Below are 18940 nucleotides of genomic sequence, written 5' to 3' on the forward strand. Positions count from 1 at the left end.
TGGTCCAGCGTATCATTCAAAGCCACTGTTTCCTTGTTGATTTTCTGTTTGGATTATCCATCCATCGATGTAAGTGGGGGGTGTTAAAGTTCCTTACAATTACTGTATCACTATCGATTATTTCCTTTATGTTTATTATTAGCTGATTTATGTATTTGAATGCATAAATACAATTGTTATATCCTCTTGCTGGATTGTCCCCTTTATTATACAATGTTTTTGTCTCTTGTTACAGTTTTTGTTTTAAAGTCACTTTTGTCTGATGTAAGTATTACTACTCCAGGTTTCTTTTGACTTCCATTTGCGTGACAAATGTTTCTCCATCCCCTCACTTTGGATCTGCAGATGCCTTTTGGTCTGAAATGAGTCTCTTGTAGGCAGCATATAGATGGATCTCTGTCACCCTATGTCGTTTGATTGGACCATTTAGTCCACTTATGTTCAAATAATTTTTGATAGATGTGTACTGATTGCCATTTTGTTAAGTGTTTTGTGGTTGTTTCCATAGATTTTCTCCGATCTTTTCTTCTCTTGCTCTCTTTCATGGTTTGTTGGCTTTCTTTAGTGATAGATTTGGATTCCTTTCTCTTTATTTGTGTATCTATTACTGGGTTTTGATTCTTGGTTTGGATATAACATCTTCTGTATATAGCAGTCTATATTAAGTTGATGGTCCCTTAAGTTTAAACCCATTCTTTTTTTTCCCCCAGGGGTAGAATTTAGTGATTCATCACTTACATACAATATCCAGTACTCATCACAAGTGCCCTCCTTAATACCCATCACCCATTTAGCCTATCTGCCACCCACCTCCCTCCATCAACCTTCAAGTTTTTCTCTGTAGTTGAGAGTCTCTTATGGTTTGCCTCTTTCCCCACCCCCTTCCCCTATGTTCAGCTTTTTTGTTTCTTAACTTCCACATAGGAGTGAAATCATACGATATTTGTTTTTCTCTGATTTGATTTGCTTAGCATAATACACTCTAGCTTCATCCATGTATCCACATTGTTGCATACGCCAAGATTTCATTCTTTTTTAGAATTTTTTATGAAAATCTTTTTACTATTTATGTTTAAATTTTAAGTTTACTTATTTTTCACAGAGAGAGAGAGAGAGAGAGAAAGAGAGCGCGCGAACATGGGTGGGGGAGGGGCAGAGAGAGGGAGATACAGAATCTGAAGCAGGCTCCAGGCTCTGAGCTGTCAACACAGAGCCCAATATGGGGCTTGAACTCACAAACCATGAGATTATGACCTGAGCTGAAGTTAGATACGGAACTGACTGAACCACCCAGGTGACCCAGATTGTTGACATTTTAATTACTATGTGTCTACGTGTGGACATCCTTGGGTTGAATTTGTGAGGGGATCTTTATGCCTTCTGAATCTGGATGTCTATTTCCTTACCCAGATTAGGGAAGTTTTCAGCTATTATTTCTTCAAATAAAATTCTGCCCCCTTTTCTTCTTCTGAGAACACGGTAACGCAAATGTTTTTATGCTTAATGGAATCGCTGAGTTCCCTAAGTCTGTCCTCAATTTGCATAACGTTCTTTCCTCTCCGTCGCTCATTACTTTCCATTACTTCTGTCTTCTAGGTCATTAATTAATTCCTCTGTTTCACCTACCCTGTTATTTATTCTACCAAGTGTATTTTTATTTTCATTTATTGTGTTCCTGCCTTCTGATTGGCTGTTTATCTCTGTGTGAAGGGGTCTTACTGATGTCCTATGCTCTTTTCTCAAGTCCAGGGAGTATCTTTACAATCATTAAATTCTCTATCAGACATATTATTTACATCCAGTTTGCTTAGATATCTTACTGTGGTTTTGTTCTGTCCTTTCATTTGGGAGATACTTCTTTGCCCTCTCATTTTTTTCTCTTCATTGTGTCTGTTCTTCTGTGTTAGGAAAATCAGCGACTTCTCTTACTCTTAACAATAATAGCCTTATGAAGAAGAGGTACTGAAGTGCCCTTCAGTGCAGTGTCCCTTCTTCCCTAGGGCCTGGGGCTTCAGGGAATGCCTCCTATGTGTGTTGCCTATGTGCTCGTCTGCTGGGTCTTGGCCTCTTTTTTTCTTCAGTCCAGTTGTCTGCAAAGTCTGTCTTTGCCTATTGTGGGCAGTATTTGGTCCCCAGCAGGAGTGGGATGCATTTTAACAAGGTGTGCAGTTGTCTCCTTGCAAAATGAGACGTGCCCCTGCTGCTTCAGGAACCGAGGCCCTGCAAGACCTGTGGGTCCAGAGATGGGGTAGACAGGGTTTGGGCTGATCTTCCAGGGGAGGGGCCATGCATGACTGGGAAGGGAAGATCTGGAGAACTGAGGGGTTGGGGGCTCGGTGCAGACAAGTTATGTAGTATAAGCATAGCACTGTTCCCCACAGATGGCCGTTGTTTATGCTGGGGGCAGGGGAGGGAAATGGCACCTGCCTGCTCCTTCGTTCTTGGAGGGGTCTTTCCATGATCCTTGTCTCTCTGGGCCACACTCTGATATGAGCAAATCACTCTTCCTCCTGTCTGCACCCTGCTTTTTTCAAACTGCTGGTTCTATGTTATATCTGCATGGACTGTTGATTGTGCTCTCTCTCCCTGAGCCCAAGGCTGGAGCCTGCTAATTTTTAAAATTCCAGGTTTTAAGACCCTCCTGGTTGTAAGAGCTCATGAAATTCGGCCCCTCTCTCTTTCAAAGGCAAAGTTATGGGGATTTGTGCCCTTCGTCGGTTGGCTCCCCAGTGTGAGAGTCTGTTTTACACCCTTGTCTGCACCACCAGCTCCCTCTCCACCAAGTATGGCTTTGGTCTGTTTTGCTCCTAGACCATGTCTTCACTCTTCCAACCTTCTTCAATGTGGCCTCTTCTCTACCTGTAGTTGTGGAGTTTGTTCTGCCAGTCTTCAGGTCATTCTCTGGGTTAGTTGCACTGCTGTGAGTATTGTCTAGTTGTATCCAGGGGGGGAGGCAAGCTTAGGGTCCTCCTACTCCCTCTTCACCACCAACCAGAAATAACCTGTTTCATGAAAGATTGATGAATCTCTCCTGTGACTTATCTGGGTCCTAGTGCCTTTAAGAGATTGAAATGTTTAACAACCACTGCAATTTTATTGATACTATCGGGTGAATGAGGTTTTAAATTTCTTCTTCAGCCAACTTGAAAATTTTTCTAAAAATATGTTTATATTATTAATTTTTAAAATGTCATAACATTTTCATGTGTTTTTTAAATTAAAAAAATCTGTTCTTTATCTGTACTTATGGCCCTTTTCCATTCCTAATATTAATTTGTGCCTACTCTCTCTTTTCCTTAGGAAAGCTTTTAAAGCTTTTTTCTATTTGCCACTCTTTTAAGAGAAGCAGGTTTTGATTTTGCAGCTTAACTCTATTTTAAAATTCTTTGATCATTGTTTATTTAATTTCTCCATTGCCTTTATTTCCTTCTTCCAACTTTTGAAATTCTTTTCTGACTTAAGTTGACTGCTTTTTGTTTTATAATAAATGCATTTCAAACTATAACTTTTCACTTAAGTACTTGGTTAATGACTCTATAGGTTTTGATAGGTAGTGTTCTAAAGATAAATTTTCAAAAGTTTACTAATTTCCTTAGAACTTCTCCTATTTTATGTCATCTGTTTTTTACAAATTTTTTTATATACATTTAGTTTTGATAGACAGAGACAGAGCACAAGTGGGGGAGGGGCAGAGAGAGAATCCGAAGCAGGCTCCAGGCTCTGCGCTGTCAGCTCAGAGCCCGATATGGGGCTCCAACCCACAAACCGCGAGATCATGACCTGAACCGAAGTCGGAGGCTTAACTGACTGAGCCACCCAGGTGCCCTTTATGTTATCTGTTTACCAGGCTTTTATCCCCACTTGCTTTTTCTACTTTTATTCTTTGCTCCTTTTGTTTTTCTTAATTCTCATGGTTTCCTTTAAAAGGTGCTCTGAAATTTTTAACATGTAACTTCGTTTTACATTTCTCCATCAAGTTCTAAGGTTAATTATTAATTCTGATCTCTTCCAAAAGCAACAAAAATATTTATAATTTTTAAAGTGTATTTATTTTGAGAAAGAGAGAGACAGAGAGTGCACACAAGCGAGCATGAGTTAGGGAGGGGCAGAGCGGGAGGGAGAGAGAGAATCCCAAGCAGGCTCCTCTCTGTCCACACAGAGCCCAACGTGGGGTTGATCTCACAAATTGCAAGATCATGACCTGAGCCAAAACCCAGAGTCAGATGCTTAACAGAATGAGTCAACCAGTTGCCCCAAATAATTTTTTATTTCAAGTTGAAACACCTTGCCATCAGCGTTCCTCGGTATCTAGAATTTTAATTCTGATTTTTCTAAATACATCCATGGAAATTATTGTGGTTAATTTTTCACACTCAGTACTTCATTTAGTTTAACTGTGTTTTTCAAATGTGAATTTCCTTCCTTCCTTCTTTGAATCAGTTTTATGGCTGATGTATATTCTTCAGTAGTGACATTTCTTCACAAATGTCAGTGAGGAGTAAACTCTTATGTTTTCAGAATTGAATACATGTTGAATTTTCTTTCTTCTTGAATGATACTTTATTATGTATAGAATTCTAGGTTATGAGTTCTTTGGGTACATAAGAGATATTTTCCCACTACCTTTTGGCATTTATTTTTGCTGATGAGATCTCTGCTACTAAGCTGATTGCTGGTTGTTGTTGTTGTTTTGTAGGTAATCTGATATTAAAAAAAAAAGTAGAGGGGCATCTGGCTGGCTCAGCCGGTGGAGCATGTGACTCTTGATCTCAGGGCTGTAAGTTTGAGCCCAACGTGGGTATAGACATTGCTTAAAAATAAAATCTTAAAAAGAAAGAATAGAATTTATTTTTTAGAGTAATTTTGGGTCCAGAGAAAACTTAAACAGAAGGTATAGCAATTTCTCATATGCCTCCTGCCCCTATACACATGTGTCTCCCTCATTATCAATACCCCACCCACTAGAACTATAAAGAGGAAAAAGTGAATATCCTCTTTTCCCTACACCATTCCCCTTTTCAACTTGCCAGTTTTCACTCTGTTTCATTGTTATCAGTTTGGTGTGCATCCTTCCTGAACTCTATCTACACACACACACACACACACACACACACACACACACACAGTGTAACAGTGCATCTATATAATAATACAAATGTAAATACACATTCATATATATGTGATTGTGATAGTTCTATGTATTAATTTGGCTAGGCTATGTAGTTCCAAGTTATTCCATCAACACTTACCTAGGTGTTGCTTTGAGGGTGTTTTGTAGATGTGATTAAAGTCCATAACCAGTTGATTTTCAGGAAGGAAGATTATCCTAGATAATCTGGGTGGACCTGATTCAGTTATTTGCAAAGTCGTGAGAACAGAAGACCTGCATCTTCCCTGAAGAAGAAATTCTGTCTAGAGGAAGCAGTTTCAGTTTGTGCCTGACAGCTGCAGACAGTTCCCTTCCTGATGGCCGGCCCTATGATTTTCCCGCTTGCCCAGCCAGCCCTGAAAATTGCATAAGCCAAGTCCTTGCAATAAATCTCTTATTATATATTTCTTACTGATTTTGTTTCTCCAGTTGAGCCATGATTGACATATATATTTCTGTAACTTGCTTTTTCACTAATAAAATGTCTTAGAGATGGCATTATATTTAACGGCTGAATAATAGCATGTAATATGACTATAATGTAGCTCATCTGATCGTCCTGTTATTGTTGGGTATTTTAGTTGTTTAGATTCAAATTTAAATCAGATTCAAACTTATTTTCATTGGCTACTTTGGAAATTTGCTTTATTGACTTCTTGTATCCAGTATTGCTATAATAAAATCTAATACAAATCAGGTTCTGCTCCTTTGCTGATAATTATTTTTCTCCTTTAAAGGCTTTTGAGATATTATTCTTTTCCTGTAATATTTCATAAGAACATATTATTGGGGAGGAAAAAAATTTCCTTCTTCCCTTTAACATTATTTGGCTGGTCTAATAATTAAATTACCATATGACAGATAAGCAGGAAAAAACAAATTTAATTACATATGTATGAGGAGCACCCTGAAAATATGATACTCAGGGGCAAGCTGAGGAGTTGCTGCGTATAGACCATCCTGAGCTAAGGAATGGGATAGGAGCCTGGGGCTTCAGAGGGGAGGAGGTGATTCACAGCACAATAAGGAGAGCAGGTTTTTGGTAATTAGGTGTTTGCCCTACCATACAGATATAGCATTCAGATAAAAAAAAATTATCTCTGATAACAGCTGATAACAGAACTTCCCCAGCCCTTCAGTATACACTGTTCAGTTTTAGGACGAAACACCCCCTCACAAAGTGTGCTCTATAGCTATTGTACTTTGCAGCATTGCCAAACCATAGCAAACAGACTCTCCCTGGCCTTATTTCCAATGGGAAGTTAAGGAAGAAGGATTTGGCATTCCAGTTTGATAAAGTTCTAACCTCTTGAGACTGTCTCCTTCCATTGCTAGAGAGTCTATCTAGACCCACCGCACATCACACAGGAGCATGATCCCAATGTGAGTGCTATGTAGTGGTTCATGATGTCCCCATTAGGTGACACACATCTAAAGAAATCATGCTTTTTTTCATGGAAGGCATATATCATCAGATCCTCCACTGATGAGCAACAAAACTAAACAATACCTTGAATGCCTACATTCAATTACAAGGGAATTTAATTTTCTAAACATTCAAACATATCCACTGTATGATTCTAACTATATGACACTCTGGAAAGAGCAAGACTATGGAGGTAAGGGTTGGGATGAATGTAGGGATAAAGGGGCACAGCACAGAGGACTTTTAAGGCAATGAATCTCCTTGACACGATACCACAAAGGTGGATTCACATCATTACACATTTGTTAAAACTCATGGAACATATAGCACCAAGGCTGAACACTAATGCAAATTAGAAACTTTTCCTGAAAATGATGAGTTAGTGTCCGTATAAAATGCACCATTGTTGTCAGGGTGCCTGGGTGGCTCAGTTGGTTCAGCGTCCAAGTCTGGATCTGAGCTGAGGTCATGACCTCACAGTTCATGGGATCAAGTCCTACATCAGGCTCTGTGCTGACAGCACAGGATTCTTTCTCCCCTCTCTCTCTGCCCCTTTGCTGCTGACACACATGCATGCTCTCTCACTCAAAACTAAACAAAGGAACTGAAAAATATATACTACTAAAAATGGACCACTGTTGTGCAACATGTTGACAACAGTGGAGGTGATCCGTGCAATGGAAACCATGGCACCACACATGCCGACATTGCAGTGCTGCGTAGACGTGGATGGACACGTTTGGGTTATGACAGGTAAAAGCCTGGCTCTGATGTCAGACAGACCTGGGGGTGAAGTCCCTGGCTCCGCACCCTGTCGGCTGTGTGCTCTTGAGCAACTCACGCCTCCCCTCCAAGCTCGGGTTCTCTGTCTGTAAAGTGGGGACAATCGCACTCACCTCAGAAAGTTACCTGTACACACAGGGTACGGCACAGAGTAGCCCCCAGGAAATGGAAGTTCTGATTCCTGAACAATGTGCCCCACAAAATACAGAATTCAGAATCAGCCACCAACTCACTACTGTAAACCGTGCCTTCTGACTGCAGATCCAGAGTCAATGGGCGCTAGAGGCCTTTTGCCCAAATTTGCAAGGTTCTGTCCCTGCCCCACTGAGGCACCAAGTGGGATGCCACACAGGTCCCTCTGATCAGGCGATGACCTTGTCCTCATGTCAGGCAGAAAGCTCATTCCATGCCCCAAACTTGGCTGCTCCCAGGAGAGAGGATGCAGGCCCACACCTCTGGTCACCAGGGGCAAAGTATACCCCCCCCCCCCCCATCCCGCGGCCAATAATCCAAACTAGATTGACATGGGTAGGACCTCCAAGGACACTCCTTCTCCACATGTGGAAACTGAGTCCTTGAGAGGGGAAAGGACTTGTCCAGAGCATCGAGGGAGCTGCTGGCAGAGCTGGGACCAGGGTCCCAGTTGGAGCCCTGCCCAGAGGCAGATGCCTTGTTCACACATTCTTCTGCCTGTGGCCCCCACTCCCAGTTGAACAGCCAACCATTTCCTTGAAAACACAGCCATTCCAATTGCAAACATCTGCAGAGCACATATGACAGCTAGGTTTGGTTAAACAATGAACAAAGAGTCTGCAGGTTTTTAACCTGAAGGCTTTTGGGGGAGGTGCTAGAGACACCCTCCCCTAACACAGTCATCAGAATATTGTAGGTCTGTATGTTCTGTTGGAAGGTGGTCTATCTACATAGAGCTTTCTTCAGGTCCCCACAGGGCCTCTAAGAGGGCTAAACTGAAAACATCTGGGCCTTCCTGAGGAATTCCACACATCCCACCTTATTCAGAAATGCTAGAATGAGGGGTGCCTGGGTGGCTCAGTCGGTTAAGGTCCAACTGTGGCTCAGGTCATGATCTCCAGTCTGTGAGTTCCAGCCTCACGTTGGGCTCTGTGCTGACATCTCAGTGCCTGGAGCCTGCTTCAGATTCTATGTCTCCCTCTCTCTCTGACCCTCACCCATTCATGCTCTGTCTCTCTCTGTCTCAAAAATAAATAAACATTAAAAAATTAAAAAAAAAAGAAATGCTAGAATGTACAGTCAGCCCTAGAGCTGATTCTTCCAACAACGTGGGACATGCCACACCTAGAGACCTATACGCAGACATACGCCCGAGCTTTCTGAGCAGGGAGGGGCAGCAACAGGTCCAGGCTTCAAGCCTGTCCTTTGGCGGCTGTCTGCCACCAGGCGGGGAGGGGCTTCTTGGTGCTCAGTGCTGACACCAGATGCGGACACCCTCAACACACATACACAGGCACAGATATGAGGCCAGCCCCCAAGGTCTGAGGGCATTTGTGGTCTCAGGCTGAGGACTCAAGATACAGGGGTGAGGCAGCCCAGCAGTGACGGGGTCCCAGGATGTGAAGTGACATAAGGAAGGCAATAGACACACATACAATCACACATACATGGTCACGGCCTCACCCATGTACACAGACTCATGCATCACACAGATACACCTCATACTCACGAAAACACATAAACACACAGACCCACGTACACGCAATAAGAAGATATACTTGGATATCTCCAGACCGATGCACAGACATGCTCAGAGGCACACACTCACAGCCACATGTCCTCGCCCACACAGGCGTGTGCATGCTTTACACACACGCACACACACAGTCCAAGCATCTAAACGCTCCCGGGAACCAACCACTATGGATTCTCCCCTCTGCGGGCAGTCCAGGGCTACGAACTAAAGGCTGGACTGGGTTCCCAGTTGCCCCCAAGGAGAGGGAAGGGGCAGAGGGACAGTTGAACCTTGCTTGCTTCTCACTCTACTGCATGTGGGGGTGGGGTAGGGGGTAAGGGAAACGCACCTGCCAAAACAGCAGGGGACAAGCCCACAAATGGAGTCACCCACTTACCAGGGGCTTTCAGGGATGGGGGGGCGGGGGGAGTCCTTTGGCTCCTGGGGGTGGCTCCAAACACTGAGAATTTACGGGAAAGGGGAGATCTGGGATGAGGGGCATTTTTCCACAGTGAACCTTTCCCCCCTTCCGAAGTCTGGTCTTCCTTGTGCAGCTCCACTCAGCCCCCCACCACCCAATACGCCCAGTCAGCACCCCCAGGCCCTTGCCTCACCTTACTTAGATGCAACCACTGGCTCCTCCACAAGAGGAGGTCCTACCCAGACATATCCAGGGGTGCCCCACAACCAGGGGGCCCTCCCGCTGCTCCCGCCCCTGCACACAGCATACAAACATCCAGAGTCCCCCTATACTCCAACCCCCAAACTCACCTGCCTTCAGTTCCCCAGGAGGTAAATACCCAGCCTGGTGAGCCCCAAACCGGAAATGGCCATCCCCGCCGCCGCCACCAGCCACCTCTACTTGGCCACCTCTCCTCGGGAGACCCTTCCCCGGGGGCATGAAAGCCCCCTCCCCCAGCATCGCGACCCCGCCCCTGCCTCGACACCCACCTCCTTCTGGAAGGTGCGCAGCAGCCTCTGTGGGGTGTTCGCCTCTGTGGGAAGAGACGAGGGGGCAGCCCGTCAGCCAAGCGCTGGGGGGGGGGGGCGTCTGGGGCTGCCCAACCGCCGCGCCCTGCGCCCGCTTAACTGAGGCTCCGGAGACCATGGCTGCGAGCGCTGCGTTCCCGGCCCAGACTGCGTCAGTGCCGGCTCTCCGGCTCCGAAGCAGTAGCCGCAGTGGGTGCGGGGCCGAGCGCCCGGGGACATCAGGCCTGCCACGCAGCCGCCCTGCACCTCTGGCCAGCCGCCACCGCCCTCATCGCCGCCGCCGCCCGCCTTCGTCGCACGCCTCTGCCCCGCCGCACACCACCGCAGCACACCTCCGTAGCACGCCGCCGCCGCCGCTGCCGCATGCTTCTGTCGCATGCCGCCGCGGCACGCCGCCGCACAACTCCGGGGGCTGAGACCCGGCTTCGCGCTCGGCCTCACTCGGGCCAAACCCACCGCCACGACCTAGGCTCCTCGGCAGCAAACCTGTTGGCTGAGCGGTGACCCTCAGAATTGTTTATTCAGCGCGATGGGAGGAGAAGTGCCCCACACAAGTCGGGCCTGGCACAGGCCGAGAACCGGGCGGGCGCCGGGCGGACAGGGGCCGCAGGACCGCGGCCCAGAGGCCGGGAGAACCCGCGGAGTCCACCCCCAGCCTAGCCCACCGCCTTTACCGTTCCCGTCGTGGCCCAGCAGACAGGCCACGGAGGCAGCAAGAGACTCGCTGCCCTCCTCACGGCCCGCAGGCTCGCCTCACCTGGACTTGCCCACGCCACTCTCGCCGATGATGAGATTCTTCAGGGTGGTCAGCACGTCCTCGCCCATCCTGACGCTACTCTGCTCTCAGCCCAGCTGGCCGCCTGGGGTTGGCTCTCAACCCTTCACCCGAGAGAAGTGCCCACGCATGCACACCGCTGCACATCTGACACCTTCCTTTCTCCCCGGGTGTTTAGGTTGCAGGAGCCCGGGTCGCCTCAGTTACACCTTGAGGAAGCTCTGCACCTGCGCAAACTCAGAGTCCCAGGCGTCTTTCCGGGGAGTTTAATTCCTTCTCTGCGCAAGCGCAGAGTGGAAGAGCCATGGGTGATTTCACCCTGCTTCACAGGCTGTTACTACTCCCCGGTCCTAACCTGACCGCCCTTCAGTGGTGTACTTGGGAAAGGGCCGAGTTGCAGAGCACAACGCTCTTTTATTTCAGCAGCTGCTCACAACAGCTGCATTGCAGTAGGAAAAGCTTTGTGTTTGAAGGCAGATTATCTTAAGTCCCCAACTCCACCTGATGGGGGATAGAAGCAAAAATATGTTCAACTTTAGCCCACAAGGCTGACCTCTAGCCAGCATAGTTTTGATAAGGTTCACATATGTGCTGGTTGCTACATTCTTAAAGGGTTTCATGGCTGCCTGTCTGTCTTACCAATTGTTAATATAGAATGGAGTGAGAGGCGCCTGGGTTAAGGCGAGTGGCTCAGTGGGTTAAGCGTCAGACTTCAGCTCAGGTTATGATCTCAAGGTGGGTGGGTTTGAGCCCCGCGGGGCTCTGCGCTGACAGCTGGGAACCTGGAGCCTGCTTCAGATTCTGTGTCTCCCTCTCTCTTTCTGCCCCTTCCCCGCTCACACTCTGTCTCTTGAAAATAAATGTAAATTTTTTTTTTTCAACGTTTATTTATTTTTGGGACAGAGAGAGACACAGCCTGAACGGGGGAGGGGCAGAGAGAAAGGGAGACACAGAATCAGAAACAGGCTCCAGGCTCTGAGCCATCAGCCCAGAGCCTGACGCGGGGCTTGAACTCACGGACCGCGAGATCGTGACCTGGCTGAAGTCGGACACTTAAGCGACTGCGCCACCCAGGCGCCCCTAAAAATTTTTTTAAAATATGAAACTGAATGATAATCACCAGAGAAATCTTGTGAAAGTGGTTTTATGAGTAGAAACTCAGAGAAAAACGTTTATGATTGAATACTCCCTGCGCGTTTCCTGCTCCCTGAGCACTAAGGCTAGAACCACCAGGCTCATACAGCAAAAGTACAGCCCTTTCTGCCCACAGGTCCGTCCCAGTGCTACTTTAAATAAACATTAAGTTGTACCACAGAGCTTCCATTGTGCTCAAAGACCCCACAATATACCGTATAACCGCTTTCTCTAGCCTTCCTTGCCTGTTTTCCATGGCACAGTCAAAGGCAATAATACTTCTAAGAAGATTACCCACTTCTGAAAATGGTTATAAAGATTAAATGGATTAATTAGCGAACACGCTTTGTAAACTCAAGTGCTCTGTAAAAGGTGCGATTAGGTGTTACTAACTTCCTGGCTTACTTTCTGCTACATCAAAGAATAGTACCCTTCACACGTCAGTTCACTGTAAGAGATGTAAACTTCAGGTAGATCAGGTGCATAGAAGCCTCTGCTGGTGCAACTTCAAACCGACTACTGACACCTTAGAATAGGTCATCGTTACTTTAATTATATTACTACAAGTAGGACTGCGAAGTTATTTTAATTCTCCAAAATTGGTTTTACTTATTGAAGCACCACTAAACCAAAGTGTGGTCATCATAATCCCAATGCTCCTTGTAGATCTACTTGACAATCCTAATATATTATCATCAAGTATCAGGCCTTATCTTTGCAAGTTTCAAGTTGTAAACACCATCACCCAAGCTCTTTCTGGATGTCAGTAGGAGTTTGACACATCCGTATACATAACAGGATCATACGCTTGGCCATAGGTTGACCTAGACTAATTCTTTAGTGTTTCACATAACTTAACTCCAAAACCCAAACCCATTCCCTCCAAGCCTTCGTTTTCTGCACTAATACTACACAACTTTCATTACGTCTGCAAATTAGCAGAACTCTACTATGCTGTATGCTCATAATTAACACATAATTGTTTTACCACATACAGGAAAACACAGAAGGAAATAGTTTCTGTGGGCAAATGCAGAGATGAGAGAGTAAAGTCAAAGCATCTCTTGGACGTTTTAACATCATTCCATGCTTATACTTAAAAATAAGAAGAAGACAATACCTCAGGAAGAGAAGGTGATTCTACATCATCCTCTTCTCCTAATTCTGATGCTGACATCATATCTATAGAATACGGTCACCGATAAATTAATGAAAACATGTGTTACTATGAATTTTAAACACATACACAAGTCTATTTCCATTCATGAATATTTCAATAAAATAAAAGCAATAGCAGAAAAGGTGTTCAGGGGGTTCAAGATTCTCCGGAAGTAAAAGGGGGTAGTACTTGGGATACTTATAAAGAAAGATAGCAACAGAAAAATATCTTCACGAAAAAAGGATAATATATTTGGATCTACATACTTTCAGATTTTTCTCATACTAGCATTTAATCATACGAAAACAACTCACAGAGATTCACTAGCTTACCACTTCTGTAATTTTTATGCACTCCACCAGCAGAAGTCAAACTGCCATTAACTGTCTGTTCTGGTGGCACATTTTCAATAACACCAACACCATCTTCCTTTGCTTCCATTGCTGACTTTGCTGTTCCTTCCTAGAAAAACAGTACAAAACAAAAACACGACTTCAGAAAAATATCACATTAATTCATTGGGTCACGCACTCACCCACTCAGGAAGACAAGCACATACTGTATCTGTCAAGTCATAGCCACGATTCGGGGAAGAGCTGGAAGACAGAGTCTATTCTATATGCTCGTAGTGGTAGAGATGCATGAAAACAGGTAAGGACAGAAAAATACCATCCACTAGTTCTGCAAGGGAAGTGAATCATGTACAGTGAACGCACAAAGGAAAAAACACTTACATTTGGGAAGCTCAGCAAATGCTGGGAAGATAGGGCTGTATCTTAAAAGACAGACAAAGTGCACAGGGAGGGTGTGAAGGGCATTCTAGAATTAGCAAAAGGATCAAGTATGAAATAACATAGTAAGTGACAACACCTATGTGATATGGCAAAACTGGAACAGAGTTATTGGGAATGGGATAGATAGAGAGATATTACTGGAACATCAGGACGAAACCAAAAAAAAAAAAAAAGCAGTGTTATGCTAGAACATGAATTTTCTCCTTCAGGTAATGGGGATCCATTGAATAAGCAGAGGAGTGACATCGTGCCAAGTATATTTTAGAAAGGTCACTCTGGCAGCAATGTAGGATGAACGTAAAGGAAGCAAAACCAGAAGAGAACTGCAAAATTATAGGTGAGCGAGTGAATTACGGGAATAACATATGAAAAATGGTCAGCAGGTACAAAATATCGAATGTGGTGAGTGACTGGATGCGGTCATTTCAGGGGAGTTCGGAGTCCAGGACTTTTCCTGTTTCAGGGCTGCTATTTTTGAGGCTAGGGAACACAACGGACAGAGTAGATTACAAAGAGTCAGGAAAGAGGAAAGGGAAAGGGTCAGAAACAATGTCTTGAAACTAGGGCATATTAAATTTAAAGTGCCCAGGGGACTTCCAAAGAAAATGTTAGGGCCGCCTGAATGCCTCATTCAGTTAGCACCTGACTCTTGATTTTGGCTCTAGTCATGATCTCACAGTTCAAGGGTTCAAGCCCCCCGTCTGGTTCTGCACTGACAGTGCAGGGTCTGCTTGGGATTTTCTCTCTCACCCTCTGTCTCTCTACCCCTCCCCACGTGTGCTCTCTCTGTCTCTCTCTCTCCAATTAATAAAGGAATAAACTTTAAAAAAACAAAAAGAAAATTGAGATCAATGAAGTTCAAGTAAGAAAAGGCCATCGTAAGTATCTATAAAACATATTAAACTGATAGAATAATGCAATCCTACACAGAACTGTGAAATTGTGAAAAGGAAAGTAAAAGGAGGTGAGAGGAGTTAAGATGGCAGAGGAGGGGAATCGGAATTTCCCTTGTCCCTCAAACACAGCAGTATTGAGGTCACAACACTTGGAATACCAGGACAGGCTGCAGAGGGACAGGAATATCTCCACAGGTGCAAAGAGACAGCCTGGTGGGACAGAAGGGTGTGTATGCGAATTGGGAGAAATAAAATGGGCAGCACAGGCATGGAACGGGGGAAGCCCTTTGGTGGAGAAATGAAAGGAAGAGAGAGAGAGGCTGTGGGAGGTGTAGTTGGATATGAAAAAACCTGTCCGGACCACAGACCAAGGAGATGTCCAGAAAGTCAGCTTCTACTTTGCAAAACAGCCTTAGAGGCTAAAAAACAGAATTTTCAAGGTTGTCAGATTTTCTCTAAACCACAGCTGCCACCTCCCACTCCTGGTGGGGACGGAGCCGCCCCTAGGCTTGGTACCAATCTCAGGGCTACACTGGGAGAGAACACCTTGAGTATGGTGGAAAGAGGAGGTATTGTCCTCCCCAAGGGAAAAAGACCCTGCAGGCACGAACCAGAAGCCCTCTGTCCACTGCGCAGAGTGGCGCTACTCCAGAACCAGGTCCGAGCAAAGCAGGATCCTACAGGGTTTTGAATCACAGCTCAGTGCTCTGGGAGCACAGGAGACTGTACAGCAGAGGCAAGCCAGACCCCCAAGCTATTCTAGGAGGACAGCCTAAACAACGAGTTTTGAGACACCTCGTGTGGGCAGGAGAGACTGGGGTGTCGCCATTTCTCTCCCCATGACCAACACTGTGGGGCTTCAGGGAACGGACAGTGAGCCTCAGTGGAGCCAGGCCCATTACCCCAAACCCTGCCTCTCTGTGCCTGGTAACTGCTTCTCTATGGGAGTGAGATTGACACTGATGGGACCAGACAGCCCCTCCCCTAGACCAGCACAGCCACCAGCCCCAGGCACCAATAAACAACTCTCCTCTGGTTTTTTTTATCTTAGTTTGTTTGTTTGTTTTCATTTGAATTATTCTTTTTTTCTTTTCTTTTCTTTTTAATGTTTATTTCTGTATTCTGAGAGAGAGAGAGAGAGAGAGAGAGATAAAGCAGGAGAGGTGCAGAGAGAGGGAGAGAGAGAGAATCCAAGCAGGATCCATGCTCTCACTGCAGAGCCTGATGGGAGTTTCGAAACCACCAACAGTGACAATATGACCTGACCAAATTCAAGAGTCAGACACTTCACCAACTGAGCCACCCAGGAGCCTATCTTTTCTTTCCTTTTCTTTCCCTTTCTTCTCTTTTCCCTTTTTTCTCTTTCTACTCTCCTCTTTCCTCTTCTCCCTTGGGAATCAGCCTAGTAGTCTGGAGTTGACTTTGGGTCAAAGCTATATGTATATATGTATATAACACACACACACACACACACACATACACACACACACACACATTATCTTTTTTCCTTTGTTCTTCTGTTCTGGTTCTTTGTTTGTTTGCTTGATCGGGCATTTTCTCTATACTTTTCCAGATCTCCTTCTTCATTTTCCTCCCTCTCTTTCTGGATTAAGCCGTATAGCTCCTTCGAGTCACTGCCTGGTCTTTTCTTCCACTCCTGTCATTTCTCTCTTTGTTTGGGCTAAGGATTCTTCACCACCCTCTTCTCCTTTCTTTCCAGGATTACTTCAACAAACAAATCAAAGCACACCTGGTGGAAGGCCCAAACCACCATTCCAAGTAGTGAGAAAAGCAGCCAAAGAAGTACCAAAAGAGTGCACACAACACAATCCAAAAACATTTGTTCAACTTCCAGGCCCTGGACAGTGTAGGACCCCTTTTTAATATAGTAGTACTCGCAGGTGTGGGACACAGAACAAGATATTAAAACACATAAAGGGCTGGAATCTAGCCACAACGACAAATTGGAAGAATTCACCTCAAAAAAAAATTCCAGAAAGAAAGGCCAGCCAGAGAAGTGGTCAAAAGAGACAGAAACAATTTATCTGATCACGTTTTTGGAATAACAGTCATAAGATGCATAGATGGGCTTGAAACCGAGAATAGAAGACAGCAGACAATCTACTGCTTCAGAGATCAAGCACCTAATGACCCGTCATGATGAATGCTGAAAATGAAATGTTGTAAATGAGTTACAAAATAAACTGGATGCAGTAACATCAAGGATGGGAGAAGCAGAAGAGAAAATTGGTGAAATAGAAGATACAATTGTGGACAAAGATGAAGCAGAGAAAGGAAAGAAAGGAAATTACTAGACTCCGAGGCAGGTACCAGAGACCTAAGTGATTCGGTGAGATGAAATAATAGCCACATCACAGGAGTCCCAGAAGAAGAAGAGTGAGAGAAAGGGGCAGAAGGTTTATTTGAACAACTTAGAGCTGAGAACTTCCCTCATCTGGGGAAGGAAACAGGCATCCAAGTCCTGGCGGCACAGAGAATTATTCCCTTCAAAATCAACAAAACCAGGTCAACACCACCACATGTCAAAGCGAAACCGGAAAAATACAAAGACCAAGAGAGAATTCTGAAAGCAGCTAGGGACAAACGGGTCTTAATCTATAAGGGAAGACACATAACAGTAGCAGCAGACCTGTCCCATGAAACTTGGCAGGGCAGAAAGGAGGGGTGGGAAACGGTCAATGTGCTCAATGGGAACATATGCAGTGAAGACTCCTTTCCCCAGCAAGGCTGTCATTTAGAATCGAAAGAGAAGAGAAAGGCTTTCCCAGACAGACAAAACCTAATGGAGTTCATGACCACTAAACCAGCCCTGCAGGAGATCCTAAGAGGCGACTCTGTGAGTGGAAAGCAGCAGAGTCTACAAACGACCAGAGGCCTCACCAAAAACATGAAACCTTCAGATAACACAAAGACACTAAATCCGTATCTTTCACTAATCACTCTGAATGTGAATGCACTCAATGTCCCAATCAAAAGACACAGGGAATCAGAATGGATAAAACACAAAACAAAACCAAAGAACAAGATCCATCTATATGCTGTCAACAAGACACTGATTTTAGACCCCAGGACACCTCCAGATTCAAAGTGAAGGTAATGGGAGCCACCTATCATGCTACTAGAAGTCGAAAGAAAGCTGGAGTTGCCATACTTCCACCAGACAGACTAGATTCTAAACCAAAGACGGTAGTAACAGATTCAGAAGGGCATTATATCATAATTAAGGGGTCTGTCCATCAAGAGGAGCTAACAATTGCAAATGATTTTTTAAAAATTTTTTTTTCAACGTTTATTTATTTTTGGGACAGAGAGAGACAGAGCATGAATGGGGGAGGGGCAGAGAGAGAGGGAGACACAGAATCGGAAACAGGCTCCAGGCTCTGAGCCATCAGCCCAGAGCCCGACGCGGGGCTCGAACTCACGGACCACGAGATCGTGACCTGGCTGAAGTCAGACGCTTAACCGACTGCGCCACCCAGGCACAATTGCAAATGCTTATGTCCCCAAAGTTAAGGCCCACATATATGAATCCATTAATCACAAACATGAATGAATGTATACATACAAATACCATGATTGTAGACGACGGTTAAGACTCCATGCATTGCAATAGGCGGATCATCAAGGCAGAAAATCAGTAAGGAAACACAGATCCAATGTGTCATTGGACCAGATGTATTCAGATATACATACACATATATTGGCCTTTATATATACATTTATACAGATAGATATCGATACAGATGTACTGAGATCTTCTCATGTAACAGCAGTAGAACGCACATTCTTCTTAAGTGCACATAGAACATTCTCCAATATAAATTACTCATAAACATAAGCAACCTTATTGATAAGAATGTGGTAATTGCAGGGGACTTTAACACCCCACTTACAGAAATGGATAGATCATCTAGACACAGGATCAATAAAGAAACAAGGGCCCTGAATGATACACTGGATCAGATGGACTTGACAGATATATTTAGAACTCTGCATCCCAAAGCAACAGAATATACTTTCTTCTCGAGTGCACATGGAACATTCTCCAAGATAGATCATATACTGGGTCACAAAACAGCCCTTCATAAGTTTACAAGAATTGAAA

At 44.8% G+C, this 18940-nt stretch overlaps 1 protein-coding gene across 2 annotated transcripts in view; it reads right to left on the reverse strand.

Annotated features, from left to right (window-relative positions):
* Positions 1-5539: 5539 nt before the first annotated feature.
* The window catches only part of LOC123381124 (ankyrin repeat domain-containing protein 26-like), a 297965-nt gene continuing 284564 nt past the window's right edge, over positions 5540-18940 (reverse strand). The window contains exons 5-8 of one of the 2 annotated variants that reach the window (XM_045041250.1): positions 13457-13586; positions 13086-13147; positions 10018-10061; positions 5540-7539 (exon numbers count right to left, since the gene is read on the reverse strand). In XM_045041250.1, coding sequence (XP_044897185.1) covers positions 7473-7539; positions 10018-10061; positions 13086-13147; positions 13457-13586 — 303 coding nt within the window. In that variant the 3' untranslated portion in view covers positions 5540-7472. Of the gene's footprint in view, positions 7540-10017; positions 10062-10089; positions 11333-13085; positions 13148-13456; positions 13587-18940 lie in introns of those variants that run through there. The other variant, XM_045041251.1, reaches the window with a different exon arrangement.

Source organism: Felis catus, chromosome D3 (assembly GCF_018350175.1).
Source record: "Felis catus isolate Fca126 chromosome D3, F.catus_Fca126_mat1.0, whole genome shotgun sequence".
Taxonomy (NCBI): domain Eukaryota; kingdom Metazoa; phylum Chordata; class Mammalia; order Carnivora; family Felidae; genus Felis; species Felis catus.